The sequence below is a fragment of the Pristis pectinata genome, chromosome 7, assembly GCF_009764475.1.
Source record: "Pristis pectinata isolate sPriPec2 chromosome 7, sPriPec2.1.pri, whole genome shotgun sequence".
Lineage (NCBI taxonomy): Eukaryota > Metazoa > Chordata > Chondrichthyes > Rhinopristiformes > Pristidae > Pristis > Pristis pectinata.
In genome coordinates, this window is record NC_067411.1 from 18820423 (window position 1) to 18846958 (window position 26536).

Here is a 26536-nt window from a genome sequence, read left to right on the forward strand (position 1 = left end):
TTACTGTACCCCTATTCATGGGCTCCCCAAACAGAGGAAAGAGAGTTCCTCTTTCTATCATATCAATACTCCCCTAACTTTCAGGGTAGTTGATTTGTTGGGGACACGTTGTATTTTCAAACCAAATAGTTATATCCCATATGTAATTATTCACCTCAGACGAGCTGGCACTGAATAGAAAACTGGTGCACGCTGCTCTTCCCTTTGTTCTCATTGAAAATAAATGGGAATGGGTGCACTTAGTGGATCGAGGCTCAAAGATGAGGTAAGTAAAAGAACGTGGGAGGGCAAACACAAAGGGTGAGTGAATAGTTTAGGGAAGACTTAAGGCCAATGGTAAGAGTGAAGAGGTTGAGACCTTTGAGAGATATGATAGCAGCGTGAGGGTGAGCAAAAGCCCAGGTCCCAGAGTGAGTTATTTAGGGACTTCGAAAGTTATTTACTTCGAAAGCATAACCCTCCTCCACTTGGAACCTTTGGCCATTGGCAGCTGCTTTCCTCGTCATACCAAACCACCAAATGAAAGAGAAGAAAGTGACAGAGTGTGAAGTAAAGGAAGATGGGGAAAGGAAGTTAAACTGAGATAGGAAGATACCAATCTTAATTGTACTGCTTTCATTCTGAGACACTTGGCCTCATTCTGATCTTCACCATCCCTTGGTCCTGCCAGTTGGGACATTTGGTTCAGACAATAGCATAATCAGAGCAGTGTGTAGATACCTGAATCCACTTTTCCATCATTTAACCTATTTAGTACCATAAATGATCATGTATTCTGAAAATAAGTCCATCATACATTCCAATTGACCCAACATGTCTCAGTTTTCTTTGGTGTTTCCACTAAAGCCAGCTTGAGTTATCTTTAATAGAAAATTCTCTGCTTTCCTGCAGTTACCATTTTACATAATGTGAAATAAACAATGGCTGACTGAGATTTGGTTAGCAGTAAACTAAACTGTATGAAAGGGACACAGTTCCAAGTGGTGACTTAATCTGGGTAAGCAGCCAGGGAAAGAGATATGTGAGGTTCTGGCATTGGTATTCACCACACACTTTTTAAGTTGATCCAGAATATGTTGTGTATCTGGCATAAACGTGAAGATTTGGCTTAGCTCCCAGAAACTCTGACGGAAATGATTCAGTCACAGTCTTGTATAGAATTCACAAGCTAACCCTGTATCCCTGATGGAGTAAAGGCTGGATTCCAACCATTCTTATCAACTCTGCATTGGTCTGTAATGTGTCTGTGAATAAGAGATGGCATTTCTCTGTACTCTGCCAAACAACAAAAAACAATACTTAATCACAGGATTGAAAGGAGACTGTTCCCAGCCAACGTGGGCTTTTTAACCCTCCAATCTACATGGGTTATGAGAGCATTTTTTCAGTCCAGGAAGACAAATGTGGCATAGCTGAGTGAGGACAAGAATAAGGCAGAGATCCAGATTTCTGGCTCCTTGCCAAATTATTCAGGATTTAATCTGCTTTCGAAAGTATGTCTGTGTCACCTCCTTAATATTTGATGTTGGATGATTCTGTGACTCGATAGATTGAATATTTGTCTTTTATTTAAACACATAAAAACGTTATATACATACAACTTTATTTCAAATGTACTATTTAATTAATTAGCTTAATTTGGAAACATCTGGTTTTCTCTTTGGGTCTATTTAATTTTATGAAAATATCAGCTATGGTACAGTTGATGGTACTTTTTTACCTTTGAACCCAGAATGTTCTCAAAATTCAAGTTCTGCTCCAACAACTTTGGCACAGATATTAAGGTGGACCACCAGAGTGAGTACTGGACTTTCAAAGCTCCATGCCTAGAAATTTAAATTGGATAACTGTCTTCTTCAGCACTATGTAATTGGAAATGGATCTTCCCCCCAGAAAGAGACAGAAAAGTGACCATTTCTGGGTCATATAGTACAGTCTCATTGGAAGTTCAAGCAAGTTATCCTAGTTTCCTTGACAGGTGCATGAGATGATATAATTCCCTTTAATTCTCCTGTAGGAGCAATGCATAGAGTCATAGAGATATACAGCATAGAAACAGGCCCTTCTACCCACTGAGCCCTTGTCGACCATCAACCACCCACTTACACTAATCCTACATTAATCCCTTTTTTATTCTCCCCACATCCTCAGCAACTCTTCCCAGATTTTACAACACACCTACACACTAGGGGCAATTTACAGTGGCTGATTAACCTACCAACCTGCACATCTTTGGGATGTGGGGGAAACTGGAGCTCCTGGGAGAAACCCACATGCCAACTCCACATAGACAGCACCCGAGATCAGGATTGAACCCAGAGGTTTGGTGTGATGAGGGTTGACTTGCTGCACCACTGGGCCTCTCTTGTGCTTGGATCATGTTCTCCCATATGAACCCATCCACCACTGGGCTCACCTGGGACAACAGGGAACTTATTATTGTTAGGCATTTCCTAGGAAAACAAATAACTTAACTACAAAAGTTGACCCCAAACATGTGCTAAATGGAACCTCCAAGCTCTCTCTGCGTGCTGGTCTCAATATCTCACCATGTTGATCTCCTCCCCTAAGAACATAAGAAAACAGGATCGAGGAGTAGCAAATGGATTTCAACACAGATAAGTGTGAGTTGATGCATTTTGGAAAGTCAAACCAGTGGACGACTTATACTAGGGGGTGTAATAGAACAGAGAGACCGAGGAGTACAAGTGCATAGTCATTGAAAGCAGTGTCACAGGTAGACAGGGTGGGGAAGAAAGGTGTTTAGCACGCTGGCCTTCATCAGTCAGGGCATTGAATATAGAAGCTGGGACATTATGTTGCAGTTGGATAAGTCATTGGTGAGGCCACACTTGGAGTACTGTGTAGAGTTTTGGTCACCCTGTTATAGGAAGAACGTGGTTAAACTGGAAAGAGTGCAGAAAAAATTTACGAGGATGTTGCCAGGACTAGAGGGCCTGAATTATAGGGAGAGGTTGGCCAGACTAGGTCTTTACTCCTTGGAACATGGGCGAATGAAGAGCGACCTTATAGAAATGTTTAAAGTTATGAGAGGCATAGATAATATGGACGGTAACAGTCTTTTCCCCAGGGAAGGGGAATCCAAAACGAGGGGGCATAGGCTTATGGTGGGAGGGGAAAGATTTAAAAAGGACTTTTTCACACAGAGGATGGTGAGTATATGGAACGAGCTGCCAGAGTAAGTGGTTGAGGCAGGTACAATAGTATCATTTAAGAAGCACTTAGATAGGTACATGGAAGGGCAGGGTTCAGAGGAATATGGGCCAAATGCAGGAAATTGGGACTAGCTGGGTTGGCAACGTGATTGGCATGGACTGGTTGGGCTGAAGGGCCTGTATCCGCGCTGTATTATTTGATGTCCCTACGACTCTATGATCAGGAGTAAACCAGATGTGATTGCATGAATGTCTAAAGGGGTTAAAGTGAGGAGTAGGAGCCTTAGGGGGGATTTGTGCATAAGAACATCTAGATCCCTCTGCACTTTGCTCCTGTGCAATCTTTCTTCATTTTGATTAAAGTCCGCCTTTAGCTTTCTCCACTGAAGTACATAACCTCACATTTTCCCACACTAAACTTCATTGCCAAGTTTTTACCCACTCACCCTTTCACGTTGTAGTGACTCCCCTATTTCCAAATCCACTCTAAATGATGATATCGTGGTTCTGATCCCCTTCTCCTAACCAAAAGCAGTGCTCTGATATCATATCCCCTAAACCACCCTCCCAACCCCAGCCTGCTCCCTGAACACAAGGCCTGAGGCTGTTGATGTCCCATAACCCACTGCACCTGAGGCCTTGGAGCCAAAGAAGGAGATAATGCAGGTGTTTAACAATTTCTTTTTGTACAGGGCGGTGAATCTCTGCAATTCTTTACCACAGAGCATGTGGAGGTCAATTCATTAGATGGAGGTAGATAAATATTTGAAAGTTGGGGGATCTAACATAGATGAGGAATTGAGGCCTACATAGATCAGCCCTGATCATATTGAATGCTGGGAAGGCTTGAGAGGCATGGTGGCCTAATCCTGCTCCTATTTTCTTGCGTTCTTGGGTATGATAGGAAGGGCGATTAAAGCAGGACATTGAGAAGGATGAGGGATGAGTTCTGCTTGGATTTCAAAATGAAGTTGCTAGGTAGAAAGGTCCCAGACATGAGAGGCAACTTTGTAGAGGGTATACTGCAAGACCAATTGAGGATAAAATGCAAAACTGGAGAAAATGTATTCATTTACATATTTAAAAAACTAATTAAAAGGCTCCTGAAATGGTGATCCTTATAATAGAGGAAGAATTTTGTACCATAATTTAATGTTACTTTTCTGAAGGAAGTGATTCTTTTCCAAAAGGAAAATGTTAATTATTTGTTTTGCCTTTCTTGCAGTGGAATCTCGTCTGTGACAACAATTGGAAAGGACCCTTTACCATGTCAGTGTTCTTTCTGGGAATGACAAGTGGTGCACTTATTTCTGGACACATTTCCGACAGGTACAGCCAGTTTAAGGAGAATGTACTCCAGCCATGGATATATGTAGTGAGATTCAAACCTGTGAGAATGTGGATGGAACTGTTTATTTGATAAGGAGCTCTCAGAAAACAGAAAAACATGACTTGTTATATGTCAAGGCTGAAACAAAAGGACAACTTTATGAAATTTAGGCATTCCAGGTTCCTAAAAGCTGATAGAATCAATCTGGTTTCCAAACAGAGTAAGATTTTAATTTGCAGTTGTAACTCAAAGAAGGCACTATTCCCTCATGCACACCTTCCCCTATCCGAAACTGATTTGAGCTTGGCTTAAGTCATAGCATCATATTTTTCATATTTCCTTATGACATAGAAGGAAGCCATTCAGCCCAGTGATCCCATGCTAGCTCTCAGAGCCATCCCATCCGGCCCATTCTCCATCTTATTTCCCTGTAACCTATTCTTTCTTGCATACCCAACAACACCCCTTGATTGTCCTATCACCCACCTACATGAGGAGCAATTTACAATAGCCAATTAACCCGCCAACCAGCATTTCTTCGGAAAAAGGTACCGATTGAACAGGCAAGAGCAATGCCCCTGAAGTAATACAGAGTAAATCTTCCTGGAACTTGGTAAGGTACTGACCTGGGGGTGGCAGGTAAGGGCCAACTTGCCCCAAACCAAAATATTTTATCTGCGTGGCATGGTGATGCAACAGTTAGATAAGATAAGATATCCTTATTAGTCACACGTACATTGAAACACACAGTGAAATGCATCTTTGCATAGAGTGTTCTGGGGGCAGCCCGCATGTGTCACCACACTTCCGGTGCCAATATAGCATGCCCACAACTCCTAACCCATATGTCTTTGGAACGTGGGAGGAAACCAGAGCACACGGAGGAAACCCACGCAGACATGGGGAGAATGTACAAACTCCTTACAGACAGTGGCCAGAATTGAATCTGGGTTGCTGGCGCTGTAATAACGCTACGCTAACCGCTACACTACTGCGCCTGCCATCACTGCTCCAAGGACCCGGGTTCAATCCCGACCTTGGGTACTGTCTGTGTGAAGTTTGCATGTTCTCCTTGTGACTACAAGGGTTTTCACCACGTGCTCTGGAATGACTTCCTGCCATCATGAGCATTTACAGTGATTTTTATCTAACCCTCAGGATACTGGTAAGATTGTATTTTGCTTAAAGAATTGGAAATGCTGGAAATCTGCAAGGATTGGAAATACCGAACAGGTCAAGCAACACCTAGAGTCAGAGAGTTGTCATACAGCACAGAAACAGGCCGTTCAGCTCATCTTTTCCATGTCGACCAACATGTATACTAATCCCATTGACAAATAGTTGGTACATAGCCTTCTATACCCTAGCAATTCAAGTGCTCTTACAGATACTTCCTAAATGTTGTGAAAGTACCTTACTCCGCCATACATCAGGCAATGCTTACCAGATTCCAGTTACCTTCTTGGTGAAATAATTCTTCCTGTCTACACCGTCTACCCCTCCCCTAGCCCATGCTCCCTCTAAACTGCTGACATTCTCCACTAAGCAAGGGGAAGTGTTTGTACTATTTATCCTATATATGCCTCTTATTATTTTGTATATCTCAATCAGGAACCTCTCAGCCTGCTCCACTCCAAGGAATATATATCCTGCATATCCTGCCTCTCCTCATAAAGGAATCACTTCATCCTAGTTGCACCCTGATGAATGTCCTCTGCACCTTCTCCAGTGCATCCTTTCTGTAGTATGGTGACTGGAACTGTACACAATACTCCAGCTATGACTTAACCAATGATTTATAAAGTTATACCATAACCTTCCTGCTCTTATATTCTATGCCTTAGCTAATGAAGGCAGGTAGCTAGTCTTTCATCACTAACTACTAATGCTACACCTTCAGGGATCCTTTGACCTGGACACCAAGGTTCATCCATCCCTCAATACTGGCACTACTATTAATTATGTATGCTCTACCTTATTAGTCCTCCAAAAATGCATCACCTCCCACCACCAAGTTTAAATTCCATCTGCTCATTTTACCAACTGATCAATGTCATCCTGAAATGAGTCACCAGCAACTAATCAATAACATCCTGTCTCTGTGGAGGGAAAAACAAAGTTAATGTTTCAGGGCAATGACTCACAGAGAGATGTAAGAGTAACAGGATTATTGTGGTGCGGATTTCAACTTTCCCAATTGGAGCATGAAAGGCTTAGATAGTGTGGAATTTTTAAAGTGTGTCTAGGAGAGCTTTTTGAGTCTGTACGTAGATAGTCCTTCTAGAGCAGGGACAGTACTGGACCTAATGTTAAAGAATGTCACTGGGTAAGCGATTGAAGTATCAGTGGGAGGACAGCTTGAAGATAGTGACCATAACACAGTAAGTTTCAAGGTAGTTATGGAAAGGGTTAAGGATGGGCTGGAAATAAAGATCCTGAATTGGAGAAGGCTGATTTCAATACTAGAAGACAGAACCTGGCAAAAGTTGATTGACAGCAGCAACTTGCAGGTAAGTCTACGAGTGGGAGCCATTCGAAAGTAAAATGATGGGAGTTCAGGGCCAATGTGTTCCCAAAGAGTGAAAGGTAAGGAAAGCAAGTCCAAGGAACCTGGGGTTGCAAGGGATATTGAGGGCTCAATAAAGCAAAATAGGAAGCATTTGGCAGGTGTAGAGAACTGAAACAGGAGAGTCTCTTCAGGAGTATGAAAAGTATGCTTGCGTCCGTTTGTGTGTGAGTGTATGTGTGTACACGTGCATGTATGTGTGCGCATGTGAGTGTGTGTGTGTGTGTGTGAGAGTGTGTGTCTGTATGTGTGCACGTGTGTATGTGCACGCATGTGTGCGCGTGTTTGTGTGTGTGTGCGCAAGTGTGTGTGCGAGTGTGTGTGTGCATATGTGCCTGTGTGTGTGAGAGCACGTATGTGTGTGTGTGTGTGTGTACGCGCACGTGTGTGTGTGTTTGTGTGTGTGTGTGAGAGAGAGAGAGCAGGAAGGAGGGGGGTACTTAAAAAAGAAATTAGGAGGGCAAGGACAGGACACAAAATGTGACTAGTGAAGGATGGGTTTAAGAAAAAAATCTGAGGCATTTTATAAGTATAATAAAGGCAAGAGGGTAACCTGGGAAAGAGTGGGGCCTAATAAGAACAAAAGGGGCAATCAATGTGTGGAGCCAAAGGACATAAGGTTGGCAAATTAGATCCTAAATCAGCTTGGTAATAGGAGGCAGATTGAAGAGGGTTAGCTTTGTGATGGGAAGCTTGTGGCCAGAAGAGTTACTGTTTGTTACATACATTAACAATCTGGATCTGAATGCAGGAGGTATGATTCGTAATTTGCTGATGGCACAAAAATTGGTGGAGTTGTTGATAATGAGAAGGATGATCTTAGGATACAGAATGATTGTTCAATTGACAAGAGGGGCAGAGCAATGGCAGATGGAATTTACTACTGTTAAGTGTGAAGTGAAGAACTTAATAAGAATAGGACTTACATTGAATGGTATAGCTCCAGCAAGTACTGAGGATCAGAGGGTGTTCAAATCCAAGGATCCCTGAAGGTGGCAGTGCAGGTCAATAGGGTGGTGAAGATGGTCTCCAGGATACTTGCTTTCAGTCAGCATGAACATGATGGTCCATTTCAGTGCTGTATGATTCTGGGATTCTTCATCAGAACTGGAAAAGTGAGAAACAAGCATGTTTTAAGTTGCACTGATGGGGAGAGGAAGAGGGAACAAAGGGGGTTTCTGACTTGGCGTCACTCCCCCAAATCTTTTTCTCATAGACAAGTGACTGCAGTGGTGCTGCTTCTTGCACTCATGCAGAGCTCGAAAATTTAATCACCTTTGCTGCTAGCTTCCACACTGTTCTCACCCTCACATGGTCCATCTCTGACACTTCCCTTCCTTCCCTGGATTTCTCCGTCTCTATCTCAGGCAATAGGCTAGCCATTAACATCCATTATATGCCCAAAGACTCCCCACAGCCACCTATTTGATACTTCCTTCCACCTTGCCTCCTGTAAGGACTTCATTCCATTCTCTCTCAGTTCCTTCATCTTTGTCACATTTGCTTCAATAATGAAACATTCCACACAGGTGCCTCTGAAATGTTTCCCTTCTTCCTGGACCATGGTTTCCCCTCTATGGTAGAGGACAGAGCCCTTGACTGCATCTCATCTACCTCCTGCACGTCTGTTCTCACCCCATCTCATCCCAGACAGAGCAAGAACTGAGTTCCTCTGGTCCTTGCCTTCCACACCACCAGCCTCTGCATTCGGTGGATCATTCTTCACAATCTTCACCAGGTCCAACAAGAGTCCACCACCAGACACATATTGTCCTCCCCTCCCCTTTCAGCATTTCAAAGGGATTGCAACTCCCTGGTTTGTTCTTCTGGCCCTGCCTACAAACTCCCTGTCTTGTGGCACTTTCCCATGCACGCACAGGAGGTGTAATACCTATCCTTTCACTTCCTTCCTTCCCTTTGGGTGCCATCCAACTAATAGGTGAATGAAGGAAATCAGAGAATGAGGAAAATAAAACAACAAAAGAACGTGTTGGCATTGTAAAACATAGCAATTGTTGGAAATCTGATGAAGGATCTTTCATCTGAAAAATAATTCTGTTTACTTCTTCACCGATGTTGCCTGAGTTGTTAGGTATACCTAGCAGTTTCCGTCTTTATTGCTCATTTTTCACTGTTTGGAGAAAATCTAAGAAATCAAGACAGGAACAGCCATGTAGCCCCTAGAACCTGCATGGCTGTTTGGTCTCAGTATTTAATATGCTTAGTTACTGACAACCAACTGAAAGCAATTGAATTTGAGAATTCCAAAGTCTTCAACATTATAATTAAAAGTATTTCTCTTCATCTTAGTCTTCATCTTCATCTTTCTCTTCATCCTGAGAAGATGCCTCTGGTTCCACAATCTCCAGCTACCCTTTCAACATTCATTTTTTTTCCAATCTTTTTTCCAACCTTAATACCAAGTCCTGGTGTACGACTTTTCATCTAGCATTAAGATCTAATTATACAAAATGGAAATATAGAGATTAGTGAACTGACTTCCTGGTCTTTTTTCAAACACTAACCTGTATCATCAGATTCATCAAATTCAAATTTTATCACTAGCAATGGCAAAAAGTCCACCACCCATCTACAATTATTTCCTTTACTAAAGTTGCTATGATATTGACAGGATGAAAGCTTGCAGATTTTTGCCACCAAAAAATGACATTCAGCCATTTGCTACCAAAGTCAGAATGGTCCTCAGGTAAAGAAAGAACTGAAATTTATGTTTCATTTTACACAATATCTGGATGTGCTGCAGGCCATTGCACCCAAAGCAAGACATTTGGAAGCATAGTTATTGCTGTAATGTGGTAAATTTAAAGCAGTCAATTTGTAACCAACTCCTACAACAAAAGAGGGACCAAATAATCTGTTTTGATGATATTAGTTGAGGCAAATATTGGTCAGAATCCCTCTGCTCTTCACTGCATTTATATCATAGTTAATGATGTTTTGGTGAAACTGCAACAGTGCAGCACTCCTTCACCAATGCACGGTCTGATCGCCCGAGATTTGATGCTCAAGAAAGGAGTAGTAGTTATATACCCAGTAGTTATATAGTTAGTAGCCATATACCCAGTACTTAGTAGGTGGGCTGAGAGTGAGGGTTGGGGATTAAACCACAACCTTCCGGCTCAGATAACAATGATAACTTGCTGAGCCCAGAGGAATCAACAACCTTCACATAAGCATCACAATACATTCCAAGTTTATGTAGAAGTAGAGTGGGCTAGGGTGGGTTGGAGGTTTGGGTGCTGTGGGACAGGTAGGCAAACAACATCAGACCAATAAAATGAATTACAGTTGTGAATAAACAGAATATTCATTTTCTTTCTTGCTTTCAAAGATATGGGAGAAAAATCGTTCTCTTTGGAGCAGTGATGATACAAACAGTCTTAAGTTTCATTCAAGTGATCTCTTGGAGCTGGGAAGTGTTCTGTGTACTTTGCTTTTTTATTGGCTTTGGAGATATCTCAAATTATGTAGCTGCCTTTGTTCTGGGTAAGTTCAATTTTTGCTATGTTATACGATTCCAAATACATTCAAAAGAAATCAGAGATTTTAGTACAACTTGATTAACTTTTTTAAAATAAGCATGTTTCATTTTTTGCTTCAGACGGTTAACAAAGAACTCTTGATAAATTTAAAGATATTCATAGGAATTTAACCTCACCCTCTAAATGCCTACTATGATATCCTGAAAAAGTTTGTGAAATTGGGCAACATTTTGTCAAAAGCAGCATTAAGGTGCTTTGTACACAGAATCATGTGCAATTTCCTGCTGTCTTGTCACTGGTGAAATGACTGCTGGTAAGTGAGTCAACACTTACAGAAGTTTCCCACTATACTTCTGCAGAAAAGGTTACCATGGAAATTATGGAAAATGTGGGGGAGGAGGACTTGGTGTTCTCCTTTCAGTCTGGGCATTCGCGCCCTTCCACCACGACACCTGCCCTGATTAATATGGGCCCCATGAATTATCCTGCAATGCTTTGAAGCAAAGGCTGGTCAAGTGGCCCATGATCACAGCATTCAGCTAAGATTTAAGTTTTATAAAGAAACTGTGATCAATGAAGGGAACACCAAAATTTTGTTTTCCATAATGGTGATCATCAGGAACTGCATATGGCAGATTGCTGTCTCATTTCCGATCTCTGAGCTACGTCCTCATAGTTTCTCTGTGAGTGAAAACAGGTCGCACCCATATGCTTCAGTTTCTCTCAGCAATGATAGAAACTTGCACTGTAACCTGTGACATCATTGGGTGCACGACTGATACCAGGAAAAGTCAGTCATGCTAGGGTGAATTGTACACAGAAGTGCCAGGGACATTTTCCCAACTCACCTGAGCTACCAATGGGGAAAACTGCCTTGATGTACAATTTTCACATTAAAAACATACACAAATAGCTTCAATTTCAAGACTAAATATTTTTGCATTTATTCATGTGTCTACTTGAAACGGTCTCTTCTGAATACTCAGCAGAGAAATGCACTCTGGTGTTTGGTACCAACCCTTGAACTTAGAGCAAGTAATGACATGTGCCAAGATCTCATCAAGGATAGCTTGAACCTATATTCAGGCTGAGATCCAGAAGAGTTCTCGTTTTGGCTGTACTTGTAGCCCAAGACCAAGTGATTGATTAAATAATGGTGGCACAGGGGCACAGTTAATAAGAGCTGCTGCTTCCCAGTGCCAGAAATCTGGGTTCAATCCTGACCTCAGGTGCTGTCTGAGTGGAGTTTACACATTGTCCCTGTGACCACATGGGTTTCCCCTGGATGCTCCAGTTTCCTCCCACATCTCAAAGATGTGCAGGGTGGTAGGTTAATTGGCCACTGTAAATTGCCCCTAATGTGTAGGCGAGTGGTAGAATCTGGGAGGAGTTGATGAGGGGAGAAAAAAAGATGTGATTAATGTAGGATTAGTGTAAATGGATGGTTGATGGTCAGCACAGACTCCGTGGGCTGAAGGGCCTGTCTCTGTGCTGTATCTCTCTATGATTCTATGACTATTTGGCATAGAAGGAGGCCATTTGGGATGTAGCATTCCCAACTATCAGCCCCATTCCCCCACTTATTTTCCTGTAACCTCTCACACAGGCCTATCGTCCATCTTAATTTTCCAGCTACCACCTACATTATGGGTAATTTACAGTAACTAATTAACCTAACAGCATGTCTTTGGGAAGTGGGAGGAAGTTGGGACCACTCAACGGAAATTCACATTGTCACAGGGAGAACGGTCAAACTCCACACAAACACCAGAGGTCAGGATTGAACCTGGAGCTGTGACGCAGTAGGGCTAACTGCTGCACCACTGTGCCACCCCAAGTATAGGCAGACCACCCAGCATTGACCTAGGCATCGAACTCAAACAAAGTCACTCCCAGACCAGCTGATCTTGCAGAGTCCTCCACGCAAACATCTGGGAACTGGTGTCTAAATTTGGAGAGCTGTACCACAGGCTTGATACAATCATATTCAGAGTGTCGTATCTTAGGACAAAATGCCAGATTCCTCCATGATTCTGTTTGGGTTAGTTCTGCCCACAGACAGGACTGACCTACCAGAGGTGGCAGCATAGTGGTATGATGATTAAAAGAATTTTTTTAAATTTCAAAAATAGACTTTATTCGTAACAAAATATATACAAGAAATACAAAACAGTACATGGTTTTCTTTATATTTATAGTCTATACATCCAGGTGTTGTTAAGTCTATACACTCACAGTGTCATAAACTTAATTCATTGTAGGTGCAATACACCAATTCCACTCATGTGGCCTCTTTGAAAAATACACTCTTCAAGGGTTTGCAGAGCTCTTACACAGGACCCAGCCCCTCAGTGTCCAGTGGTGGTAGGACATTAGATTGCAGTACTTCTGAATTTTTCTAATTTCAAAAATAAACTTTATTCATAAGAAATATATACAATATAAAACACGAAAAGAAATGCCCTGCAGATCAAGCTGTTTTAGTGGAGAGCTGAGTCCCAGAGGTGAGGTAAGAGTGACTGCTCTTGATGTCAAGGCAACATTTGTCTGAGTGCAATGTCAAGCAGTCCTGGTAAAACTGAAGTCAATGGGCATCAAGGGAAGAGTACTTCAGGGTTGGAGTAACAACTTACACAAAGGAAGTATTGCCCTAGAGTGACTCCAGTTGACTCTCAGGTTCGGACAAACCAAACTTGAAGTTGGTCTGTTGGAGGCCATTCCTGCAGGCATGATTCCCCCAGGATATGAAAATATTCCTGAAATTCCTTCTGTAGATACTGGAGTCTTGCAGCTAACCTCCTGAGCTGGCCTGAACCCATGAACGTGGGTAAGATGAGTCAAGGCTCACAAAGAAGAAACAACCCAGAATTCTTACGGAAGTTTATTAAGAGTAAGCAATTGTCAAATGTAAAATAACACTAAGTATAAACATTGCATAGAATATGACATGAGATGTTATATAAAATTGCTAAAGATTATATGATATAAAATGCTGCAAACTATTGTACGCTAGTATGATCTTCGTACTCTGTAGCTTACACAATTTTTAACCCTTAACTGTAACTATGACATCCCACTCATATGTACAACTCTCTAAATCTGAATGCAATTCATATCAGCAATTACTTAAAGGAGCTCATTGCCATTCATGTAGTGACATTCTGATTGACACAGCCTTCCCTTTGACTGTACTATCTTTATCCTTTTTACATGATGCATGTACATGAACTGTTCAATATGGAAATGTTGGATGTTTTACAACAAAAAATGCTTTGATGGGGAGAAGTCTAAGTATTTCAGCATGCTGAAGGATTGCTGCATGGTTTTACTCCAGTGACAAATTTGATTTCAAAGGCTATTGGGGACGCAACCAGTCACCCTGGCACCATCTGCATCACTCATGTGTTGACTTGTGTATCTCTATTGACAATCAGACCAGTGGTTTAAAGAGGTTTGTTTGTGTTTGTATAAGCAGGTTCTTCAGGGCTTCCTTTCAGTCAACAGCCTACTTGAGAAGTTCACCCCTGACCCCCTCAATTCCTCATGGCATACTGGGATAGAAATTTGAGTCATTATGAGTTTATTGGTTGACCATGAGTTGAGAGTGCATGATGGAGACTGACTACACCACACGGAACAGGAATTGCCGCCAATAATCCCAGCTGTCCTCCCATGATCTAAGGAAGTTTGTATTTCTTTATCCATTTTTTAGATACGTATTATTAATTGGCTTTCCATCTGAGCTACCCAGTCCTATTTTTATTTCCCTTAGTTTCACAGTTAAACCATTGTTTTAGTTGATGAGTAAATGATTGTTATTTTCTTATCAGTTTAATCTGTTTAAAACAAAAATACCAGCGAGTTCCTCTCCACTTCACCAAACTCCTATTCTTTGCATATGGTCGATGCTCCGGTCCATGGAAAACTGGACTCTGTTTTGTTGTCTGCTTGCAATGACATGATCTAATGAGGGTAAATTGCCAGTGGGAGAACTCAAGATAGAACATGAATTCTAATAACTGGAGAAAGTATCCATTGTGCAGGAAAAACTCTCCTGGTGAAAAATATGGATGTGGAGATGGAGACTGTGGTAAAATTACTCAGTGCCAGACCAGTTTTGAAATTTTAATGAGACAGAGGGATGAAGCTGTGGGATGTCTGCTGATCATTCAAAGTCAGAGTGATGAAGATTAGAGGTGAAATGGGGCTCAGAGTAAAAGTGGATGTGTTTGCAGGAATAAGGGAAAAGCAGGATTTGAAGGAGCATAGGTATCCAAGGGCAGCAGAAGCTCGCAGTGTGACCCACATTGGGAAGAAGACATACTTCCTGTTGAAGTGCAGGATGAGGTGAAAGATCTATTGAACCTGTGGACTATGATAACTTTGAGACAGAATGAGCTCATGATGTTCAAGAGAGAGAGATTGAAAGAATCAGACAGTGTCATAGAGTCATAGAGTTGTACAGCACAAACTTGGTTTTGATGGTGGATCTCAGGGTATGGTGTGAATGCTGACTATCTTTGACCTATCCATAACCTGGATGGTTGGATGGATGGTTGGAAGTGCAAAATGATCAGAGTTGAAGACATTTGCTAAAGAAAGATTTATGGCTGAACTGCAGCTTTAGTGGATACCAGATAAAAGACAAAAGAAAAGACCAGATAAAAGGAAACAGAAAACAAGGCATGAAGACAATTCTATTGGGAAGAAAAGCAAACCTTCTGCAAGAAGGGTATTTCTGGAAGGGAAGTGCAGGATACTAAATATTGATAAATTATGTAAAGGTTTGAAACAGGGCATAGAAACATAAGATGTCAGAAATTGTGAGCACAGTTAGGCGTCAACTGTGGAGAGAGGGACAGATCTGAAATTTCAGGCTTGACAAACTTTCACACAGCCTTTCTTGTTTTTTTTCCACTATGTAGGTATGTTTTTTATGTAGTAACCAATATAGTTTTGAAACTATTGATAGCCATTATTATCAATGTGATTCTTTAACCTAATAACAATTATCTCAGTTCCGTCTCAGGATTTTGAATGTCTGGGGAATAGTTCCGTTCCAGTTTTTGCTTTTCCCTTGTTCTTTCTGAGGATTCAAAAACCCCCATCCTTTGATTTTGCAGTTGTAATTAAATTCATTGATTAGTCAGATAATATGCTTGACAGTGCAAGATTGAATAACCTTTTGTCTTTTTTTCCATTGGCTTTCATATTGTGATCCATAAGCATTGATTTTGGATTGACGCTGCACTAAAATGTGCCTACAGCACAAGGCAGTCATCGGTCATATCCCTCCAGCTTGGGCATAATCATCTTTGCAGCAGTGCTAGATGGCTGTGGGTGCTTTCTTACAATATTTGCAAAACCTAACTACAGGAACCTTTCATAGGCAAATATGCTACTTAATAGTTTCTCGCTGATCTCTATACTTCTTGTTTCCATTTGGGTTAATGACAGTGATGAACATGATGCACATAAATAAGATCAGATAAGACAAGATAACTTTATTAGTCACATGTACATTGAAACACACAGTGAAATGCATCTTTTGTGTTGAGAGTTCTGGGGGCAGCCCACCAGTGTCGCCACACTTCCAGCACCAACATAGCATGCCCACAACTTCCTAACCCGTACGTCTTTGGAATGTGGGAGGAAACTGGAGCACCTGGAGGAAACCTACGCAGACACGGGGAGAACGTACAAACTCCTTACAGGCAGCGGCGGGCATTGAACCCCTGTCACTGGTGCTGAAAAGCGTTACGCTAACCGCTACACTACCGTGCCTGCCTTGAGGTTCTCCTCTTTCCACATGCCTATATCTTCCTCTTTTTCAACTATTTACCCAATTTCCATTTAAAGAATACAACAAAACTTTTATTTTTAAACTTTATTTATACAGCACAGTAACAGGCCCTTCCAGCCCAACGAACCTGCACTGCCCAACTACACCCATGTTAACCTACTAACCCGTACATGTGGGAGGAAACCGGAGCACCTGGAGGAAACCCATGCAGTCTTGGGGAAAACGTACAAACTCCTTACAGACAGCAGTAGGAATTGAACCCCGATCACTGACGCTGTAATTGCGTTACGCTAACTGCTACACTATCATGCGACCCAAATAACCTCAAACCATTTCCTCAAGCTCCAAAAACTCTATTTTAAGACTAGCTCTTGCTTCACCCTTCCATTCACCTTTTTATATTGCCTACCTCCGCTCTATCTTTCAGTCCACATGAAGGGTCTCACCCCAAAATGTTGACTGTCCATTTCCCTCCATAGATGCTGCCTGACCCACTGGGTTCCTGCAGCATCTTGTGTGTTGCTCCGGGTTCCAGCATCTGCAGTCTCTTATGTCTCCACCTGGCCCCTCAAGCCTGCCCACCCATTCAATGTGAAAATGAAAAGACAATCAATTAGAGTCATCTTGGTTTTATGAAAGTGAAACCTTGTTTGACAAGGTTGCTAGAATTCTTTGTGGCTGTAACAAGCAAGATAGATAAAAGGAAGCCAGTAAATGTTGTGTATTTGGATTTCCAGAAAACATTCAATAAAGGTTATACACAATACACACAACAAAGGTTATACACAATAATACACAACATAACAGTGCACAAGGTTGGAAGTAATATATTGGCATGGATGGAGGAGTGGATGACAAACCGATAACAGAGAGATGAGATAAATGGCTCATTTTCAATTTGGCATTCAGTCACTCAGGGATGCCACAGGGATCAGTGATAGGGCTTCAACTATTTACAATCCATATTGATGACTTTGATGACAGGAACTGAGAGTAGAACAGCCAGATCAGAAGTTTAGCAGGTTGTGAGGAAAACACAGAAAGCCCTCAAAGCGATATAGGTAGGTTAATAATCTCGTAAAATATGAGTTTATCCACTTTGGAAGGTGTAAAAGCTAATTATTATTTAAATGAAGTAGGTCTACAAAATATTGAAGTACAAAGGGATCTGGGAGTCCTGGTACGTGAAACACAAAGTGTTGGCATGTAGGTACGGCAAGTAATTAGGAAGGCTAATGGATTGTTGGGATTTATTGCCTGAAGTATGGAGGATAAAAATAGGGAAGTTTAGATGGAATTATACTGGGTGCTGATGAGACTGCACCTGGAATACTGAATGCAGATTTGTTCTCCATATTTAGAAAAGAATGTACTTGCTTTGAAGGCAGTGCAGGAAGCTTCACTAGGTTGATGAAAGGTTGAGAAAGTTGGGCCTGTACTCATTGGAGTTGAGAAGAATGAGAGTTGATATTATTGAAACATATATGATTCTCAGGCAATTGCCAGGACTGATATTGATCCTGGTGGGAGGTATCTAAAACAAAAGGGCACGGTTCCACAATAAGGGGATGCCCATTTCAGATGGATATGAGGAGGAACTTGTCTCTCGGAGAGTTGTGGATCTTTGGAAATTTGTACCCCAGAGAGCAGTGGAAGAGTGGAGTCATTGTATATATTCAAGGCAGAGACTGGTCGACATTTAAGCTACAAGTGAGACAAAGAGAGTGCAAAAGTAAGGTTAAGGACAAGGTTGGATCAACTATGATCCTATTGAATGGTGGAGCAGGCTCAGGGGACTAGCTGATCCATTCCTGCTCCTGTTTCTTACATTCCTGTGTGTCTTACGTATTGGCTCACTTAGTCATGATATAGAACTTGGTGTGAAAATTTGTAAAACCGCTGTCATCTTTGAGGAATATAGTGGTACACATTATGGCTGTGAAATCTGAGTCATGTATTTCAAGCAAGAGTGGGAATTGAGAATCTATCACCTCTGCTGTTTCCAAAATAAAAACATTTGGCATCACATAAACTAATGGACTGCCATCAATGATAGCCTTCAGAATATTGTCTTGCAGTCTAATCAGACTACGCTGGATTTTCTCAGGCTTTTTGGCTGGGGCAGGTGGAGTGCATGCCTCAAGATTCTCTCCTAAAGGCTGTTCTCTGTGAATGAATTAAGAACCAGTGAGAATGTTAACGTTTCTGGTCAATGACCTTGCTCGACTTGTTGAGCGTTCTGAGCATCTTTTGATTTCATTTCAGATTATCAACATGTGGCTTTGTACCACTGACCTTGTATTTGAAAGATATTGTTTGGCCTGGTAGTTAAACACAGCAATAATGAACATCTGGATTGCACGGCAATGGATGTGGTCTGACACATTCATAGTTAAAACAGATTTATAGCCTTCTATTTTACAAGATTCCAAAGGTAATGAACTGTTTCAGAGTCATAGAGTCACAAAGAGATACAGAATAGAAACAGGTCCTTTGGTTCACTGAGTCCACACCAAATATTTACACTAATCCTACATTCCATCTTTTTATTCTCTCCTCAATGGGAGACATTTTCCAGAAGATAAAAGATCACCCGCAATAATACTATACTCCAGTAAATTATCCTACAAGAGTAATGATTGCTCCTTAACTTTATTATAATACACCAGAAAATACATAGCCCCTGGCAAAGTGACTCCACCATCCATCAGTGCAGTTATTAGTAATAAAATTATTATAAAAAATTAAAGTAAAATTATTTTTGCAGATTTCTGTTGAAGAAACTGGCAGATTTAAATCTCACTGAAGTGTTGTCAAAGTTGCTTAGAGATGATCCAGGAGTAAATGATTCAGCTCAGTGATTATACCTTTGGTAAGAAGACAGATGTCCTCTGATGGATTTAGTAGTGGTATTGTGATCTACAACAGAAAGTTCAAGATACTGATTGAATGAAAATACTTTGGGTGGCAAATAACACCCAGTCCCTGTCCCACCAAATACTTGAGTTCTAAATGTAAATGATGAAGTGCCATGCGAGCTCCCCAAAAGAATTAGCATTCTCAATGCTTTGATGCAATGTTACTAGGTAGGACAATGGCATTTTTTAACAGTTCATTTTTACAATCCGAGCATTGTTGAGTCTATCCTAGCATATTGTAGTGCAATGCAACATGATGGAAAGTGCCCTTGCGATGGGGTGGGGCAATTCTTATGCAAAAATGTGTCACTAATAGCAAGTGGAAGTAACACAGGGTAGGAAACATAGATGGACATCAATGCTTGTTGAACCTTGGCAGACTTTTGTCTGAACTTTTGCTAAAGAAACCTTATAATGAGAATACATTTCCTGGAGGTTCTCCTGATTTTAGCGGCAGATCCATGTAATCAATTGGCAAAAGTCAGTTTGCAGCTTTGCTCCAGGTTTTTTGTGGATGTTCTGCAAAGGTTATGGTGAACATTCAAAGGAACAAATGGACAATTGGTCTACAATTCCTCTATTATCTTCACTGATGTGAATGCTGGTTTGGAACTTATCCAAGGCGCATGAGCTTCAATGATGATTCTAACCAATGTACCCATTATGATGCATTGAGGTTGTCTTGTAAAATTGATCCAGATCTGTGAGTCTGAGTTAATTACCTTTTGAGCCTTGCAAAATAAAAGGCTGTAAATCTGTTTTAAATCAGTAGTTACATGTACCCTGTGTTGCTATGATGTGGATGTACCAATTATTAATAGAATCATAAAGGCATAGAGTCATACAGCACAGAAACAGGCTCTTTGGCCCAACTGGTCCATGCCAACCAAGATTCCCATCTAAGCTAGTCCTATTTGATGACATTTGGCCCATATCCCTCTAAACCTTTCCTATTCAAGTTCCTCTCCAAGTACCTTTTGAAATTTGTTTATGTGCCTGCCTCAACCACTTCCTCTGGCAGCTCATTCCATATACTGACAACCTTCTGGGTGAAAATGTTGCCCCTCAGGTTCCTTTTAAATCTTTCCACTCTCACCTTAAACCTATGCCCAAAAGTTCTTGATTCCCTGACCCTGGGAAAAAGACTGTGTACATTCACCCTATCTATGCCCCTCATGATTTTATACTCCTCTGTAAGATCACCCCTTGTTGTTCTACACTCCAGTGAAAAAAGTCCCAACCTGCTCAACCTCTCTCAATAACTCAGTCCCTCGAGTCCCGGCAACATCCTCGTAAATCTCCTCTGCACTCTTTCCAGCTTTATGACATCTTTCCTATCGCAAGGTGACCACAACTGAATGCATATTTCAAATGTGGCCTCACTAATGTCCTGTACAACTTCAACATAACATCCCAACTTCTATGCTCAATGCCCTGACTGAAGAAGGCCAGCAGTCAGGGCGCTGTATGGAAGTTGGAGTATAGAAGGCCAAAAGCCTTCTTCCTCACCCTGTCTACCTGCAACGCCACATTCAGGGAACCATGTACTTGTACTCTGAGGTCCCCCTGGTCTAAAACAATCCCCAGGGCTCTACCATTCACTGTGAAGGTCCTACTCTCATTTGTCTTCCCCAAATACAACACCTCACACTTATCTGTATTAAACTCCCTTTGCCATTCCTCAGCCCACTTACCCAGTTGATCAAGATCACTCTGTAAATCCTGATAACCATCTTCACTGTCAATGACACTGCCTATTTTAGTGTTATCTGCAAACTTACTAACTATGCCTTGTACATTCTCAGCCAAATCATTGATATAGATGACAAATAGCAATGGGCCTAGCACCAACCCCTGTGGAACTCCACTAGTCACAGACCTCCAGTCCGATAAACGACCTTCCACCATCGTCTTCTGCTTCCTACCATCAAGCCAATTGTGTATCCAATTAGCTACCTCTCCCTGGATCCCATGTGATCTAACTTTCCATAGCAGCCTACCATGGGGAACCTTATCAAACGCCTTACTGAAGTCCATATGGACTACATCTACAGCCCTGCCCTCATCGACCTTCTTGGTTATTTCTTCAAAAGGCTCAATTAAATTCATGAGGCATGATCTCCCATGCACAAAACCATGCTGACTATCCCTAATCAATGTATCTTTCCAAATACTCATATATCTTATTCCTCAGGATTCCCTCTAGTAACTTACCTACCACAGATGTTAGGATTATTGGTCTATAGTTCCCAGGTTTTTCTTTGATAAAGGCACAACATTAGCCACCCTCCAGTCTTTTGGCACTTTACCTGTCATTAACAATGAAGCATGTATCTCAGCCAGGGCTTCTGCAATTTCTTCTCTAGTTTAAATAGTTAAATAATAGTTTAAACAAATTTTCATTAGTAGCAAAACATTGCATAATTACTTTGCTACTAATGAAAATTTGTTTAATGTTGTGAAATCTTTGTGTGTAAATATATAAATGCACGACATATATGTGTGATATGCACACATGTGGTAGTTGTCAGCCTGCAGTAAACAGTTAACACATGTTCTGAAGCTTCTGGTGACCCCTAGAGAGTATCATGAACAGTAGTTATTGGTTCTCATAGAGCACCTCACAATACGCTACAACAGGTGATGAAGTTAATCAAAAGAGCTGATGCTCATTGAGTTCAAAAAGAGACTGCACTTTGAAGTAACACTTCAAAGTACTTGCTGATCATTGCTGATTGATAGCACTTACATGACCACAGAACTTTGCAGTCAAGGGCAAGTGAATGATAGGAATGTCAAGTTCTTCCTGGATGCACAACAAGTAGGTGGACCTTTGTCCAGCACTCAGGCATTGGCAATTGAAAGACAGTGCTGGTGAGTAATACAATGGGAGACAGAGAGATGCCAATAACAGGAGAACTGTGCATAGATAGTGTAGAGAAGCCTTGAGCGCATAAGCTTCACTATTTAGACAAGGAATGGAAGAAAAATGGCAAAAGAAGTGCAGATAGGATATATGTTATATATTTTACTTATTCATATTACTATTTATATACTATTTAAAATCATATATGTGAAAATGTAAATAAGTCACATATGAGTGTGATGTAAACACACATTCCCATTAACTCTCTCCTGATTTTCTCAGTATTCACCTACACTAGGGGTAATTTACAGTAGCCAGTTCTTTGTGGGAGGGAACCACAGCACTGTGGGAAACCCATGAGGTCACAGTGGGAGTGGACAACACCAGAAATCAGAATTGAAACCACGTCACTGAGCTGTGAGATTCCTCTAAGAAAATCAGTCTGTTGACATGGATTTATTTGCTGAGTATGGATTAAGATACCATAATGTTAAATAAAAAATCTCTTATGGTTTTACATTCTAATTATGAATTAACTACATTCTAATTACATTACTATCTTATTTTATTGCAAATGCCTTACAGTAAATAACCCAGATACAACAATGTTTCTTGGTAGTTTAACATGGATTTGTTCTTGGCCACTCATGATAAACCAATATAGTCCAAAACATTCACATTCAAATTTAGCACCTAGTTTTAAAAGCTTCTTATGTAAAGAGAACTTAAGAATGTTGGAATGCTGAAGACTCTCAACTAAGACAAATGCAATAGTATTTTTCAAGAAATGGATAAATGTCAAGTGATCAAATATCAGAAGATCAAATCCGAGGTGATTAATCTTCTGGGAATTTATCCAGCCAATGATGGCAAGTCCAGATGCCATCTTTGGGAAAATAGTTCCCTGGGAACAATTGATTCTGTCATTCTAAAGACTACCCAGTGAAACATGGTAGGTGCACTATGGAAAGAGGTTAAAATCATGTAGTTAATGGTATCCTCACCACCATTAGATAAGGAGTTGAAGAGATGGACTAGGCAGCTGGGATTAGTGAAATCAATCTAATTGGGAAAATGTTTTTGTCTTAGTTCTGCTTAATTTTACCAGTGCCAAGTTCACCATATGCTAGTGGAAAGTGTGTGTATATTTGAACAAAACTTGCAGAGTTAACATTTGGCTATATATTTTCCCTTTAACAAGACTTGTTTTGTTACATTAATGGCCAAACAATCCATTTTGCTCAAATGGAAGGATCCAATACCCCCTACTCCTTTTCAATGGTTCTCTCAAACTATATCATGTTTAAACTTGGAAAAAATTAGGAGTGGTACTGTTGATCCTTCGCTTAAACTTGAAGATATTTGGAGTCCATTTATTCAATATTTTCATATGATATAGATCCCTTTTCAGTAACTTTCCAATTTAGAGGAACGGATTTGACGACATAATATTGCTCTGTTTTTATTGAGAAATTTCAGTCTGGTCTTTTTTTTCTTTTTTTGTCTTTTTTTTGAAATTTTTCTTTTTAGTTTGGTTTGATATATTGTTTATAATTATTTTTATTGATTTGGGGATTTTTTTTTCTTTTATATACGCAATAAATCTTTTTCTTTCCTTTCTTTTATATTATATTCATTTACTAAGAGATCGTGAGATCTACAAATTTTTTAAAATATTTTATGATTATCCATGCCATGATTGTTCTCTTGATCTCTTTGTATTACATGTACAAACATCGATGTTATATATTAATCTGTATTAATTTGGAAACTAATAAAAAGATTGAAAAAGAAAGACTTGCTACAGCAGAAGTATAGAATGTTGCTGGAAATACCACTGAGATTGCCTCATCAGGGGAATGTCAATATATCAGAGAAACAAAGGACTGCAGATGCTGGAATGTAGATGAAAAACACTGTGATGCTGGAGGAACTCAGCAGGCCAGGCAGCATCCGTGGAGAAAAGCAGACAGTCATCGTTTTGGGTCAGGACCTTTCTTCAGGACTGGGAAGAAGAGAAGAAGCATGGTTGGGGGGGGGTGCGCAGTGTGGGGAATGGTTGTGGGGATTACTTAAAGTGGGAGAATTCAATGTTCACGTCACTAGGCTGCAAGGTTTCAAGACAGAAAATAAAGTGCTGTTCCTCCAGTTTGCACTTGGAATTCTGGCAGAGGAGGAGGCCGAGGACTGACATATCAGTGATGGAGCGGGAGGGGGAGTTGAAGTGACTGGCAACAGGGAGCGCAGGTGTTCTGTGAAACGTCACCTAGTCTGCGTTTGGTCTCGCCATTGTAGAGGAGGCCACACTTGGAGTACCGAATGCAGTAGATGATATTAAGGGAGGTGCAGGTGTATCTCTGTCTCACCTGAAAGGACTGTTTGGGTCCCGTGATGAAGGTGGTGTAGGAGCAGGTGTTGCACCTATGGCAGGGACAGTGGAAAGTACCCAGGGTGGGAGCGGGATGGGTGGGAGGGGTGGAGGGGAGGAGTGAACTAGGGAGTAATGGAGAGAGCAGTTCGGAGTGGGAGCGGAATGGGTTGGGGGGGAGGAGTGACAAAGATTCACCAAACGCAGACTAGGTGACCATTTCGCAGAACACCTGTGCTCTGTCTGTAACTGCGATCTGCATCTCCCCGTTGCCAGTAACTTCGACTCCCCCTCCCACTCCATCACAGATATGTCAGTCCTCAGCCTCATCCACTGCCAGGAGAATTCCAAGCACAAACTGGACGAACAGAACCTCATTTTCCGTCTTGGAACCTTGCAGCCTAACGGCATGACCATTGAATTCTCCCACTTTAAGTAAACCCCACACCCCTTCCTCACATCCCCCCAAACCAGGCTTCTTCTTTTCTTCCCCTTCCTAGCCTATCTTTCTTTTTTCTACCCCCCCGCCCCCTTTTCCCTCCTTACCTTTGACCCATCCCCCGGTGGATCTGCTCTCCCCTCCTCCCGCGCACCTGTCTGTCACTATCTCTTACCTGCATCTACCTATCACCACCTTGTGCCCACTGTGCCTCCCCTCTTTTGGCCACCTATCACTGCTCTGCTTTTCCCTCCTATACAGTATATTGGGCTTCCCCTTTTCCTATCTTCAGTCCTGAAGAAGGGTCCTGACCCAAAATGTTGACCGCCTGCTTTTCTCCATGGATGCTGCCTGGCCTGCTGAGTTCCTCCAGCATCACGGTGCTTTTCAACATCAATAAATCTTTCTAAGGCAGGAAGGTGTGTGATTTGAAGAGGAGCTTCTAGGTAATGGTGCTCCCTTGTTTCTGCTATTCTTGTCCTTCTTGGTGATAGTGGCTGTCGGTTTGGAAGGTGCTATCAGGGACTATTGCGATATTAAATGTATGATGCTACTTACCAGAATCGATGATATGTTTTTGCATATTTCATTTAATTCATGAACTTAAAGTGTCTTTGCTTAAACTACAGAATAAAGCAATTTCCTTTGAATATTTTTCCATGTCACTGCCCTTCAATAACACATTTTCAATAACACTTCTTGGTTAAATTATCTTTACTTAAAAATTTTGATGAAGAATGCCAATGCCAAGGTATTGATTGCTTGTTATAAACTCACTTATATTATTTTCTTTGTATCTCTCACTGAATAGGAACTGAGCTCCTTGGCAAAGCTGAGAGGATTGCTTACTCAACACTGGGTGTCTGCATGTTTTATGCCATAGGCTATATCATTCTGCCACTCTTTGCGTATTATATCCGTGACTGGAGGATGTTACTTCTTGCTTTGACTCTACCAGAAATTCTGTACATTCCCTTTTGGTGGTGAGTTAATATTTTTGGACTGTCATTAATAATAATTTTAACAAGTACCAGGCAACATAATATACGTGATTAGTACACAGAGAAAATATAGTTCCAACTTTTTAAAAACATGTTTTTTTCCTCTTGATCCAAATGATTATCCTGGGTAAAATTCTGACCAAAGTTGGTAAATTGGTTTATTATTGTCACTTGTACTGAGGTACAGCGAAAAACTGGTCTTACATACTGTTCGTACAGATCAATTCATTACACAGTGCATTGAGATAGTACAGGGTAAAACAATAACAGAATACAGAGTAAAGTGTCACAGCTACAGAGGAAGTGCAGTTCAGGTAGACAATAAGCGGCAAGGTCATAACGAGGCAGATTGCCCAGTGACATGGTGTCATGACATCAACCTTTTCTTCAATGTCAGCAAAACAAAAGAGCTGGTCATTGATTTCAGGAAAGGGGGCAGCGCAGATGCTCCTGTCTACATCAAAGGTAGGAGTTATGTTTGATTTTGCTCCTTTAAGGGCAAATAACTAATCCCCAACCTGAAACTGGTCTTTGGGTCTCATTACCGTATCAAAATCAGAATCAGA

General features: G+C 41.2%; 1 protein-coding gene across 1 annotated transcript in view; it reads left to right on the forward strand.

Moving 5' to 3' along the window:
• The window catches only part of LOC127572508 (solute carrier family 22 member 4-like), a 74213-nt gene that overhangs the window by 20476 nt on the left and 27201 nt on the right, over positions 1–26536 (forward strand). Inside the window, exons 2-4 of the mRNA XM_052019867.1 lie at positions 4402–4505; positions 10425–10579; positions 25781–25952. Of these exons, the coding sequence (XP_051875827.1) occupies positions 4402–4505; positions 10425–10579; positions 25781–25952 (431 nt within the window). The remainder of the gene's footprint in view (positions 1–4401; positions 4506–10424; positions 10580–25780; positions 25953–26536) is intronic.